The sequence below is a fragment of the Perna viridis genome, chromosome 5 (genome assembly GCF_037379345.1).
Source record: "Perna viridis isolate PV_CMFRI_1.1 ecotype Kerala chromosome 5, ASM3737934v1, whole genome shotgun sequence".
Taxonomy (NCBI): domain Eukaryota; kingdom Metazoa; phylum Mollusca; class Bivalvia; order Mytilida; family Mytilidae; genus Perna; species Perna viridis.
Window position 1 is genome coordinate 20,520,085 of NC_142449.1, and position 14,711 is coordinate 20,534,795.

A 14,711-nucleotide genomic window follows, 5' to 3' on the forward strand; every position below is an offset into this window, starting at 1 on the left:
ATCATGCTTAATTTGGTTCCAATTAGTCCAGAAGTTTCACAGAAAAGATTTTTGAATATTGTAACATCAAAACTAGCAAAAAAATACAAAAGAGGGAACTACCTCTTAAGTCCATCAATGGAAGGTCACGAAAATATATGCACAGATAGATCTCGTCATACTGATCACTTTTACCTATCACAGAATTCAGCTAAACATATTGTTTTGGAAATATTTGCAAAACAACTAGAGTTTGACTCCTATGTTCTGTTCTGATAACAACAGACATGTTTTTAAGCAGATAAAAAACCAAACACTCAATTTATGAAAAATTACCATAAAGAACAAACATAACAAGTTTAGTTTCAATCAGTCCACTAGTTTTAGAGGAGTAGATTTAAGAAAAAATGTCAACGGAAGACGACAACGACAAATGCAAAGTGATGGCAATAGCTCACATGGCATTTTGAGACAAGTGAGCTATAAAATCACCCTGATTTGTATGAAAAATTACCAAAAATTGAGTACTTGAAATCAAAATTTTATAGAAATCAAAAGGGAGCATCTGACCATGGATTCATATAATTTACTAAAGTTTCATGAAATTTGCTGAAATCTTTTTTTTCAGTTAGAGAAAAACAAACCCTTTTTTAAATTCAAAATGTTCCATAACTCAAAAATTAGTTGTTCAAAATAAATAAAAAAATTAAAACGAGCTTTCTTCATGTACATTTGTTTAGAATTAACAAGAATGCAAAAAAACACAAAAAAAACACAAAAAAAGGGAAATACCATTAGGTTTTTATGGGGCTAAGATCAAATTTGAAATAAAAAAGCAGAATTGAAATTTTTCAAGTTTGGTCACTATTTGCTTAGTAAAAGCTAAGATGTAGGCTAAAATGTGATTCCCCTTAGGCTATCAAAGGCAACTGCTTGCTGAGCCACCTGATCCACACAAAAAAAGTGGATCGTTTGTAGAGGTCAATGAGGTTATTAACCAAATTTCTAGACATTTACACATGTGGTTTAAGAGAATTTCATCTTTAAAAATTGGCCAAATAGAGGCTTGAACGGCATCTGGTGGCCACCTTTTCTAATCAAGGGGAACAAATTATAATTTCTGTTCAGTTTAGTCACCTTTGGCTCCATAACAGCAAAGCTATATGCCAAAATGTGTTTCCTTATAGGCTTTCAATGGCAACTTTAAGGGGCCCAGCCATCCCCTGAGCCCCGAGTAATGACAAAAAGTATACAGGTTGTAGAGGACATTGAGGTCATTAACCCAATCAAGTTTCAAAATATTGGCATCTGTGGTTTCAGAGAAGTAGATCCTTGAACACTGGCCAATCAGAAGCATAAATGGCTTCTGGTAGCCATCTTGTTTAATCAAGCGGAACCTAAGCAGATCTTTTGAAAAGGTTCTTGCGCAAATCATTTCTGATAAGTGGGGTTAAAATTGATCAAGAGGTTTTCGTGTAGCAAAATGTAAAAAGTTTACAGACAATGGACAAAAGATGAAGGACGCAAAGTGATGGCATAAGCTAACTGGAACCTTTGGTCTGGTGAGCTGAAAAGGCAGGATCTATAATTATATTATAGCCCGAATATTGTTTGTTTATGAACAAAATTTTTTTTCTCAAAAAATTGATCCTAGCCCCACTCCCCATAAAAATCAAATGGTTGCTCCCTAAAAGAAGGAAGAATTCTAAATGACTAATTGACTAATACATGCATACAAATCATATTACTGCTATGCATAAGTGCCTCCATTGAGTGACTCAAAATTTTCCTATTTTAAAAATATCAAATTTTGTACTAACCTTTCTTTCTTCTGACAACTACTACAGCCACTATTGCCAGAATAACAAATATTACAGTTAAGCTTCCAACTGCTGCTCCTATAACAGCACCTTGTCCTGAACTTTGTGAACCTTCTGAAATATTAAACAATTATATATATCATAAATAACATCCTTAAAATGGAATGCTAAAATGAAATATTGGACCAAAGTCTATAAAGTTTACTTGAAATAAAAATAATATTCTAGTTTTTCCAAAATGAGAATCTATTAAAAACTAGATTTGCAATTACCTTTAGTAGATATTATCTCAATCTGTGTAGGCTGACTCTTGTTGAATTTATTCTCAGCATACATCCTAAGTTCATAAGAAGTGCTGTCCTTAAGTCCTGGTAATTCATATGATTGTAATTCATCTTGCAAAATGATTAACTCTTTAGAAACGATTGCAGATTTCCAAATTCCAGAATCTTTTCTTCTGTATTCTACAACAAAACTCTGTTCATGTCCTCCATCAAAGGCGGGTTGCCATTGTAATAAAACCGTAGAATCTGTTGACCCAAGTATTGTAAAATTTGTAGGAGTTTCCGGTGGACCTTTAAAGAAATAATGTTAAAACATTGATTCATGTTAATGCTTACTGTGCATCATTCAAATTAAGTCTTGGTATATCAAAAAAGAACTATTACTATATACATGCATTATTTTAGTGATGTATGTAAAGTCATTTCGAAGACACTTTAATGCCTTAAAGGTTCTATTTTTCAATGAACATTGAAAAACTAGCTTTGAAGTTTAAGGTTTCTCTTATTTGTAGCTAAGGTTTCAGGCTAACCTCAATTTGTTTTTTTATTTTAACAATAATAAAAAAATATACATCTGATCAATTCTAACAAATATTAACTTACTTGCAGATATTAACACTACAAGATGTTCCACAGTGTCACCAACACGGTTTGAAAGTCTCAATGTATAGTTGTCAAAGTCCTGTATCAGTAGATTGCTAATTGTCAGTATAATTTTAAAACCATCAACCTGTATTGTGGTACCATAAAACGTATCAGTTATAACATCAGAGACATCTGACATTCTGTATTTATTGGACTGTTTTATTTGGATACCATCTCTCATCCATGTAAGCGTATTGTATTTAGGAACACTGTAAACACTGACATCAATGTCTACATTTCTACCATACTGTCCTAACTTAGTTTGGCTGGAACCATTCAGAAAACGTGGTGGAGCTGAAAATATTGATAATTAATATTTAGAACTACTACTACTTGCACAGATGATCTACACACCATCCAACCGTTGCTATTTACCACAGAAACAAAAGTAAAACATATCCCTACTGATCAAGATACCATTAACATTTTTTTCTTAAGTCACAAACATTATGCCTTGGCACTTCTAACATCAATATTTTTCTCCAATGGACTTACTGTGCTTTTTTGATGGTAGATCAAAAAGACTATTTTTCATAAAATTTTTTAAGTAAATTTATAAAATAGTAAAATCATTGAGCGGTTTTGACTGAGTTGCATTAACAGAAATATCTAATAGAAACATATGTGGATCAATATCCTTAATGTACCTATCAGGGTATACATAACTCAGTTTGAAAATACAAAACTTTAAACGTTAAGTCGCAGTAGAAGGGACCAGGCAAAAGTGTTCAAGTTTTCCAAGGTTCAAGTCATCCAAGATAGAGTATAACCCGGAAATAGTTTGGTCAATTATTGTTTCTACTTTAACGTCATTAGTTGTGCCTGTACATGTATATGTACTTCTTATCTCAGTACATCGTAATGCCTTTCATTTTATATTGGAAGAAATTTTTGTGTGTTGTATATCATGTTTTAAATACTGAATGACACCGAGTGTTATAGGGAAAATTCCTTTCTATTTTTTTTTATATCAAGAACGTCATTAGTACATAACATGCTGCTTTGAATGACTCATAATCAGGAGTATCGTCAAACCATGTGCTTTACATTACTACGATAAAATCACTGGGGAAACAAATGTACTGGTTCAAATACCTTTACTATCATCTGTTTGATGTGTAATTAAGTCATGTCAACATGGTGAAGAAAAACCCACCAAACAAAAGATGCTCTTTTATTTTTATTTATGCTTTCATTTCACATAAGGATAATTATTTCTGCACTCAGATCTGCATGATCTGCATTTTTCTAGAAAACGATACATTCATTTTCCACATCAACCAAATGAAACCAAATTAAGAACGATAACTATTGCAAAGTGCCAATTTCATGTACAATCTATATAGTTTTTGTATATCAAAAGCGCTACAATCGAATGGAAATGCATGAATAACCTTCTGTCTGTTTTTCAGAAAGACTGCTACTTAAATTTTCAGATACTATTAACAATTCATCTGTAAAACTTTTTCTATTAACAAAATATCCAATATCACTGTTGGTAAGAATTCCAATGTGTGATTAATAACATACATTTCTTTTCACAACACAAGCTATTTTGCATTAATTAAATACACAATATGTCAACAAGTAATATATAAGCCATGTTAATCGTTGTACAGGAGTAATCAAGGGAACTAAGATTCTAGCGAAAATCAAAAGAATGTTATCTAGGGAAAAACAAAAGCCATGGGAACAGACAAGAACAACAAAGAACATAAAATAACCAAAATAATACAAATGTACATACAAAGTAACAAAAGTAAATAAGCAACTTGGACTCCAGTAAAAACTAGGAGCATAGACCATGTGCACCGGAAGGGTAAGGGTCCTCCGCTTTTCTGTCCATCTGATAGAATCTTGCGAAAGGAGCAACCATTATAGTGTATATGACTACAGTACCTTGACTGATAACGTATCCTGATCCTTGCTGACCCAGGTTTCCCTCTTCATCCCGGATACCATTACTAGCTGTACATACGTACTCTCCTGTATCCTGGTATCTGTCCTCTTCAGACTGGGAAGGAAGAACCAGAGTACTACTACCATCTAACTCACGGATCAGTTCTCCATACAAAGACTTGTGCTGCCATTTGGAGAAAGAGCTAGCAGGATTACCATCTGCATCACAGTGTATCTCCCGAACTGAGTGTGTTAGAGTAAAAGTTTCATTCTGAACAGATATATCAGGTGCGTCTGAAATATAACAATTTATAGACTGTACTTGTTTCTGCCGTTGGTTGATATGATACTGAATATACTGAGAGTGAAGGGTACCTCATGCTTACATTTGCCGTTTTGAACTCATGTGGGTTTACAGTTTTTAAGTAGCACTTCAAGTAAGAATCATGCAAAATGTGATTCATGGTTGGCAAGCCTACATATTTTTATTTTTTATATTTTGCTTAAAATGTTATATTTAACAGAAATTAACATGTGGCTTTTCAGATAACCCATACTCTTATGAGATAATTTTATTTTAAATGCACTGTAAAATCAAAATTAAGGGAGACAACTCTCTAAATGACACCAAAATACAATAGAAACTATTGGATTATCAATGTGAATTATCTAAGAGCAGACAGACTGGAATCCAACATCTGCTAGCCCCTTGTGCTGAAAACATGAGAGGAGGTTGCATTTGATTAATGAAAATATTGCATAAATAAAAAAAGAAATTTTATATGTATTTCTTGGTCGGGGTATGTAATCCCTGCACACTAAACTCATTTATTTTGTTACTTATATATCCTCCCCAAAACCAAATATTTGGAGGTCCTCCACAATATGTTTAAGGGACATTTAAGAAATATTTTGGAATGATAAAACTATTTTCCCTGCCTGTATATATATATATATTTTTTTTTAATTTAAATATTTGAATAAAATTGGTTCAAAAGTTTCTCCCCATGTGGGTTTGGGTGTCAAAAGAATAGGCCTGCAACACCACTAAGCTTGTCGTAAAAGGCTAAATTGCCAAACCCTACCCATCTCTCCCTATTTCCAGTGGCAATCAAAATTTGTCGACCCCATTATCCTTGTGTCCCATCCCATTTTTCATTTATTATAATTTTATGTTCATTTTATCATCTATTTCATGTTCATGGCCTTGATATAGCTGAAATATTGCTGCTCAAGCATAAAACCCTAACAATCAATCAATCAATCAAAACTTTTCTAATAAGTAATAAGTTAAAGTGACAAGGCAAAAAACCTCAATAACTGATGAAGACTTAGTAAATTGGGACATGCTTCAAATTTTATTTCTTGTATTTTGAGTCTCATCTCGTGTCTATCAACTGGAATTCAAACTCAAATTTGATCCCTGTAACATAGATGCAATTTTTCAAATTTCTCATCAGCTATGTACAGATTTTTGACGTGATGGACAAAAAGTTGTCCATTTATTCTCATTATCATGACGGGGTTGTGAAAATAATGTAGTAATTATTTGACTATTACAATTGATAGAAGTCTACCTACATTCAAACATACCAAAATTGTTACTTTTTTAAATGAAGCTTAAAAGAACACTTAAATTAATTTTTACACCAACTACACTTAGTTAATCACCAGTTTCTAATACACCCATATGTTGCAAGTGAGTAAAATCATGTGAATGTAAAGTTCAGTGGGATGTCACTCTAGTAAAAATGATTAAAGATATCTTGTTTCACCTGTGAGAAAGAAACTTCATATTGGTGAATCAAGATGTGCTGACAATTATAAAACATCTGTAGTGATGATATCAACAAAGGTGTTTTAGGGGCCAACAGCAGCCTGTCAAGTGGAGTGAAGGTTTTTTCCTTGTTCACTGAAGACCAATGACTGGCCTAGAGCTGAAGTATTCCATCACAGTGTTTTTTGTTTTTTTGTTTTTTGGGTTTTTTTTTTTTATCTCTATGACATTTTTACCATATCCATTCTACTCAAAGAGTAATCAGGAGAACCCAGATTCTAGCGGAAAACAGCAATAGGATATCAAGGGACAAAGACCAGACATGGAAAAAAGACACACATAACATAAAGTAACTAAAATAATACATACAAAGCAACAAAAGTAAATGAACAAAATTTCAAAGCTTACATGACGCAAATTAAAACTAAAATCATACATTTGCATTTCCCATATTATTTAGAACTGTTCTTCCTAATATGTATAAACTGAATGTCGATCAATACTAGTGATTTCTGAAGTAAAAACTGTAATCGATAGTTAAACAGTATCCAACTTCACACACATATACACATTTTGTTCCATTTCACCAATTTCCCAAATGTTTAATCCATTTCAAAACTATTTCAATAGAGTATTATCCTCAACAGTAATTATACTGAAATGAAACCATTTTCAGCTTAGGAAAAAATCCTTGATCAATATAAGATTTAAAAACTAGAAACTTTTTATCAATTTGAATTTTCCCGCCAATTTTACTTGGATAAAATCACCACTCTTCACTTCCTGTTAGTTCATCATAAAATATTAATAATACGATGGAGATTTGAATGATAAATGTGTTAAATAAAACATGCTTAGCACATTTAATGCTTCTTGACACTTAACTGCAAGAATTTCACTTATTGCTAAAATTTTTAAAGGCCAAAAATGAGCCCCTTAAAACCTTTAGTTCATTTAAAGACTAAATATTAAATTTATTTGCAAAAGTAATAGAATAAAATTGAATAATTGTCTGAAACATATTTACCTGTTATAAAAAACATATTGAATAATATAAAAGGAATTACATTTGGACTATATTTTTGTGTAGTGTTCAGAAACAGTCGAGAAGTTCCAGGCATAAACAGGCAACATAAGGTATTTTTATCCTAAATGATCAAATACCCCAAAACTGAGTTTAATATGAATACAGAATGAGCTAGGATGGGTGCACAATTTGTTTCCATAGGTATTCAAATGATCTGCTGGAACACTTACCTAAAAATATTGTCAACCACACATTTCAACATTTTTAGCTATTACATTATACTTAGTGTTGATTTATCAGAATCAGTGTGGTTTTTCACATAAGCTTTTTCTCTACTTGGTACTAGATGAAAAAAAACAGGTATGGTAAAACATAACATCTGCACCGTATATAACCTAACTACAAAATAGTAAATACCAACAACAAAGTAATAATATTGAATTGCACCAGGGTACACAAGCCCAGTTGCATCCCCATTTAAGAGAAAGAAATAATTAAGATATTTTAAATCAATAGGGTTCTCACTTACCTGGTATGTAACAATATCACTAAGTCCCATTTGAATCAGATGCAAACATTTTGAGTTATTGTCCAGAAACATAATTTTTACAGAAAAAAATGAAGTTTTTTGACAATTGTGACCTTGATTGCAAACGAAATTCACCCTTAAATCAACAGTTTCTTCAGCTATCTGGAATATTTCCTTTCAATCAGATGTTAACTTTTTAAGTTATCGTCCGGAATCCTAAAATTATGCAAAAGGTTGACTTTGACCTTGACCAAAACTTTTCCCAAATCAAAAGGTATCACGCTTATCTGGCATGTAACAATATCCTAACATTGGGTTTGAATCAGGAGTAAATAATTATAGATATGATCCGGCAAAAAATATTTTTTTGGTGCTGTGACCTAGACCTTCAACAAAATTTCAAAAAAAAATCAATAGGGATCTCACTTTCCTAATATGTAATAATATCTCAAAGTTTTTTTACAGTGACATTGATCTTCAATAAAAATTTTCCATCAAAGTGCTGTAAACACTGAGGTTTTTGATTCTTGTTGAAACATGGACAAAATTTCAAAGGATGACATGAGATAAAATAAAACTGTGATTATAGATTAGCATTTTTCATATTATTTAGAACTGTATTTTCCTAATATGTATCAACTGAATGTCAATCAATACTAACGATTTCTGAAGTATGAACTATAATCAATAGTTAAATAGTATCCAACTTCAAAAACATATATATATTTTGTAAAAAAAATTGTTCCAATTCACCTTTTTCCCAAATTTGTATACCTGTCGAAAAAGTTCATTTGCATTTACATTAAAAAAAAAATTAACAGAGTACACTCCTACACTGTAGTTATACTCAAATAAAAATCGATTTCAGCTTAAGAATATAATTTCCTTGATAAACATAATATTTTCAAAAACTAGATACTTTTTATCAATTTGAATTTTCCCGGCAATTTTACTTGGTTGAAATCATGACTTTCAAATTCCTGTTTATTACTGGAAACTATGGAGATTTTGACTGATAAGTGTGTTAAATGAATGATGTTGAACACATTTAATGCCTCACTGACACATTCCTTCAAGAACTTCATTCCTTAATTCTTACTAAATTTCATTCAAGGCCAAAAGGAGTCTCTCAAATCTTCAGTTGATTTGAAGACTAGATTTTAATTTTATTTGCAGAAATAATAGAATTTTATTGAGCTGAATAACAAATGTACTGGTCATAAAAGAGTTATTGAATGACATAAAAGGAATAACATTCATACTATATTTTTGTGTAATACTCAGAAATAGTTAGGGGAAGTTCCTGTTATGAACCAGCGACAAACAATATTTTGATCCTTAAGTTTGGTTTAAATCAAATGTAAAACTTTTGAGAAACTTTCCAGAAACCTCCATTTCACACAAAAAATAGGTTTTTCGGCCACTGTGACCTCGACCTTAAAGGACATTTCCCTGAAATAAATAAGGACCTCAGTTACCTAGAATGTAGCAATATTGTAAAGTTTGGTTTGAAATGGATATAAATTTTTGAGTAATCGTCCGAAACCAATGTTAATGCCCGCCCGCCAACCTGCCTGCCAGGTATCACCCATGCAAAATAGAAAAATGATGTTATTTAGTACTTTTTACTTTCCCACAGTTTCAAATATTTAGCATTTTCTAGACAATAAGGATTAGGATTTAGACTTAAAATTGCTAGATATACTTTATACATGTTTGTCCAGGGAAGTGATAATTGGGGCTACTCATAATCTCATTTGAGCTAAGTGTTTGATGCCAAAGGCCAATTACCTTAACAGATTTATACTTAAGTGTCAAGATTATAATTAAATTACATAAAGCTGCTATTTTCTAAATGGTAACATAATTATTAAAAATTTATGGGTACTTAGTTAATCCCAGTTGTCAGGGACATAAAAAAAAGAGAGTTCTGTGTCAGTCTTCGTACAGGCAACATGTATTTTGCAAATGAGTGTCATATACGGATTGCAACATAAACATGTAGTTACAGTTTTTCCATATTTCTGGACTTGTACATATGGATATTTGTAAATTAATTTGTACATAGTATTAAACTATTATTAACTATTACTGGTTATGTGTCTGATCAAAGAAACTTACAACATCAAACCACTCACCATGAGCAGGTCCGGGTGTCAAAAGAATAGGCCTGCAGCAGCGCTAAGCTTGTCGTAAAAGGCAACTAAATAGTGCTTAGAAACCTAGCCAGGGGCTAGGCGCTCTGCCCACAGAGCAACTGGGAATGGTGGTGGAATGGGGTACCCCTGGCATGTTAAATGCTGGGGTTGTCAGGCTATAATACGGAAAACCTGACAGCAAACCATAGTGGTGCACCGTGTTGGGAAAGATGCCACGTTCCTCGCACGTTAAAGAACCCTGCTGAGGTATTCGATAGGAGTAGGAACCACTGCGCTCCACCACAGGAGGCTAAATTGCCTGACCTTACCCATCCCTCCCATTTTCTAGTGGCAATCAAAATTTGTCGACCCTACTGTCCTTGTGTCCCATCCCATTTTACATTTCATCATTTCATGTTCATTTTATCATCCATTTCATGTTCATCGACTGAACATGGCTGAAATATTGCTGCTCGGACGTTAAACCCCAACAATCAATCAATCAATCAACTTTGTTACAAGTCATCTAAAAATCCACAGTTACTGACCGATAAATTTCTAAAAAATCAAACTAAAAAGTAATATAAACTAGTTTTATAAGGCCTTAACCATCCCCTTTAATGTAAATAAAAACGATAAGAATATCTTATGGTCATCTGTTTTGTATATATGATCACACGGAACTGATTTAAGCTTGTCATGTTATTCAAGGTAGAAAAACCAAAAGTATACATACATTACAAAAGGTAAGACTGTGAGAAGAAGGTTGAAAGTGAATCTGATTTCTTGCCACTTGTAGAGTACCTGTAGATTTTATCACAATAACACTCAAGTCCATCTTTCACTTGACTGCCATAAGGACAATAGCAAGGAATTTAGAAAAGGATTTAGGTGTGCATTTGGCAGACCCAGCAATGTACCTCTGCCCGTAAGCATACTGATGAATCCATACTTCATCACCTAAAGTTAGTTATGTCCACCTTGGGTATAGTGCTGAGTGAATATGTTCGGTTGCAAAATGAATTGTTAAAAATCATTCTTTTAACATGAAGTTGCACACACTGTACTGCTACTGTATACCCCCACTTGTAAAGGAAGTTGATATCGCTCAAAATTGCTTACAAAATATGATCAATCTACATTGAGCCTCATACCGAATTTGAAATCCATCCATCCAGTGGGAGCTGATATAATGGCAACAAAACTCAGATGGACATACAGATAACGATACTACTATATTCCACCCACTCCTTGAGGTATATTATAACTAAATTGTCAATGTAGTGTCTTTGGTACACAAATACAATGTTGTTAGAAGCTTGGTCTACTGGCACAATGAATAATTCAAAACATTATTATGGATTATATTTGTTCTAAAAACCCAAATTAGAATGAGTATTATTTACTTCAACAAAGAGTAATCAAGGGAACCAAGCTTCTAGCAGAAATCAAAAGAATATAATCCAGGGACAAAGACCAGACATGGAAAACAGACACAAACAACAAAGAACATAAACTAAAATAATATATACAAAGTAACAAAAGTAAATGAGCAACTCAGACTCCAGTAAAAACTGGGAGCATGGACCAGATGCACCAGTAGGGTAAGCATCCTCTGCTTTTCTAGAAACATCCGCCGAGTTGCTCATAAAAAGTCAAGTCCTGGGTACACAAAAGAGGCAAAGAAAACTATGACACGTTGAACAAATCAGTTTTCGTGGTGCAGATGGATACACCATAACCATCCACGAGTGCATGATGATGACCACAAAACTTCTGTAGTGATGACTTCAATCTTGTAGCAGCATAATCCTACTCAGAAAGCTTAAATGTAGGAAGTCTAGTGTGATACAAAGTCTGTGTAGTTAGAGCAAGCTCTGGCATAACGTGCAAGTCGTGATATGAAAACTCCACACACAGGTGCTGAAGGGATGTTGCCACAGATGAAGGGAAAGTTGACATATCAGAATGAAAAGTCATCACATCTGTTGTTAAATTTAGTCAATAGTTTTCATTAACCATAGATCTCTATGTGGAGGTCAAGACATGAGGCTGACTTCACAGTGTCTGTAGCAATCTTTATCTCAAGTTTTTTGGGGGTAGATGCGATGTATCAAATCCCCGAAACTAGGATAGTTTAACAATAATACATCTGTATACAGGAGGATGAATACCTAAACTTTTATATAATTAGTACATATAAAAGACTATGTAGTATCATGATCAAAAATCTATTACAATGCTTGGCCTTTAGGTACTCAGTTTGAATTTCTTATAGATATTTAATCAAATCATGTCAAACAATAATTCTGTATGATAAAACCACAAAACTACACAAATGACCTTATCTGGACAATGCAATAGTGTTAACTTACACCTGACTTCAACAGTTGTTGAGTTTTGTACATAGTTGTTTCCTGATGCTGTATTTTTAAATCCACACTTGATAAGTTGTCGGTTGAAGTCTTTATGTACTTTAAAGTTCAAAGTCGATGATGCTGTAAACGTCCCATCTGACTGTTGAGATGATGATACTGATGTAGAGCTGGATGTGATATTTACATTTCTATCACCAATTAACCAGATCCATTCTGTAGGAGCAGGACGACTACCAGTAGAGGTACAGGTCAGAATCAATGACTGGGTGTTCTCTGTAACTACTGGATTCATACTGAAGGATGGAATAAGGGGTTTCACTGCAATATGAAAGAACATCAACAATAGTTATGACACATTTTTTACTGTTTTATATCACCTGAACTAAAGCATTAAATTCAGTGTCCAATAAATCCATTGTCAGAATTTGGCTAAACCTAACAGTTTTGAAGATATATGCAAAATACTACTATCTGACCCCTATGTTCTATTTTCTGTAGCAACGGCCATGTTTTTCAACGAATAAAAAATACCTACATTATTTATATGCAAGATACCCTAAGAATTATTCATACCAAGTTTGGTTTCATTTGGTCAAGAATTGTCAGAGGAGAACAGGTTTGAGAGCTAAAAAAACAAACATTTTTTTTTTTGTTCTCAAGTCATCCTCCATTTATAACTTTATCTCCAAAAAATATTTCAAACTATATGCTCTTCATATTTTTTTCCATCAATTAGTATAAAAAAATGTTTTCCATCTTCTTAAAAAAATTAATTGATTTACATGAATCAAGAAGGCATGTAAACCAAGAAAGTAATTTTTTTAAGAAATAGTTATTTTTCTTTCCCATCCCATTTAGGAGCTTAATATTGTTTTTTTTTTATTTCAGAATTTGCACAACTTATTATTTTGCTTTATAGGATTTTCAATGAAATTCAATAATAGATACAAAGAATCCTCTTGCCTACCCCACTTTGTGTCCTACATTAGTGGATGGGAATTCATAAATCAAACTTGCATGACTGAATAAGTTTGAAATTGTCACATTTAGATTTGGGTTATTTGTTTGTACACTGGATAATAGTACACACATATATATTAAGTTTATTTAAGGCACCGAAGAAGGTCATTTGTTGACTGAAAATTTTGCTCATTACATATTTTATTATAGTGTATTAACATCTTTATCGGTATCGTTGTACAATCCTTTAGACATATATATATACATATTAATATATACAACTTCTTAGAATGTGATGACTCTATTCTCTACACTGCTCCATCGGATCAAATTGATACAGGGAAGATAACGTATACTTATAGAAGGGTCTGAAAAATTCCCAACGATGTTAGAACTGTCAAATTTGCAAAGCAAATTTTTGTCATTCCCTCCGCAGGACTCGAACTTGTACCGCTGTGATATCTATGGCAACACCGCCTGCACTAAGTCCAGCACCCTAGACCACTCGGCCAGCTAGGCTATATAAAAATATAGCTTTCACTGGCCAGGTGATTCCTCCTCGTTGGATTAATCTAGGGCTGTAACTTAGTACACGATGTATGGTAGTACAGGACAGTTCATCTAGGTGTTATTATGTAGGATAGAGGATCAAATTAATGATGCATGTCAGTTTGACAGTTCTAACATCGTTGAGAATTTTTCAGACCCTTCTATAAGTTTACATTATCTTCCCTGTATCAATTTGATCCGATGAAGCAGTGTAGAGAATAGAGTCGTCACATTCTGAGACATTGTATAATATTGATTTGTTGTGACATGCATCATTAATTTGATCCTAATAATTTGTGTACTAAGTTACAGCCCTAGATTAATCCTACAAGGAGGAATCACCCGGCCAGCGAAAGCTATATTTTTATATAGCCAAGCTGGCCAAGTGGTCTAGGGGGTTGGACTTAGTGCAGGCAGTGTTGCCATAGATGTCACAGCGGTATGAGTTCGAGTCCCACGGAGGGAACGACAAAAATTAGCTTGGCAAATTTGACAGTTCTAACATTGTTGGGAATTTTTCAGACCCTTATATTAATATATATATATATATTACATTTTATTTGTCCAGATATAAGTACGTCCTGAATCAATTCATGATGTGGCAGTTCAAACATTTTTTTAAGCGTCCTTATTTTGGCTGACTTGCTTGCACAAGCAACAAGCCTTGCAAAAGACGGAATCTCCAAAGCAGGTTTAATGCACAGCTGTATATTGTGGACAAAGCAG

The 14,711-nt window shown here is 33.2% G+C and overlaps 1 protein-coding gene across 2 annotated transcripts in view; it reads right to left on the reverse strand.

Annotated features, from left to right (window-relative positions):
• The window catches only part of LOC148616448 (irregular chiasm C-roughest protein-like), an 84,134-nt gene that overhangs the window by 56,478 nt on the left and 12,945 nt on the right, over positions 1-14,711 (reverse strand). For both annotated transcript variants that reach the window (XM_088583496.1, XM_088583497.1), the window contains 5 exons: positions 12,474-12,794; positions 4,628-4,921; positions 2,687-3,022; positions 2,072-2,374; positions 1,800-1,913 (listed from right to left, as the gene is read on the reverse strand). In XM_088583496.1, the coding sequence (XP_088439622.1) occupies positions 1,800-1,913; positions 2,072-2,374; positions 2,687-3,022; positions 4,628-4,921; positions 12,474-12,794 (1,368 nt within the window). The remainder of the gene's footprint in view (positions 1-1,799; positions 1,914-2,071; positions 2,375-2,686; positions 3,023-4,627; positions 4,922-12,473; positions 12,795-14,711) is intronic.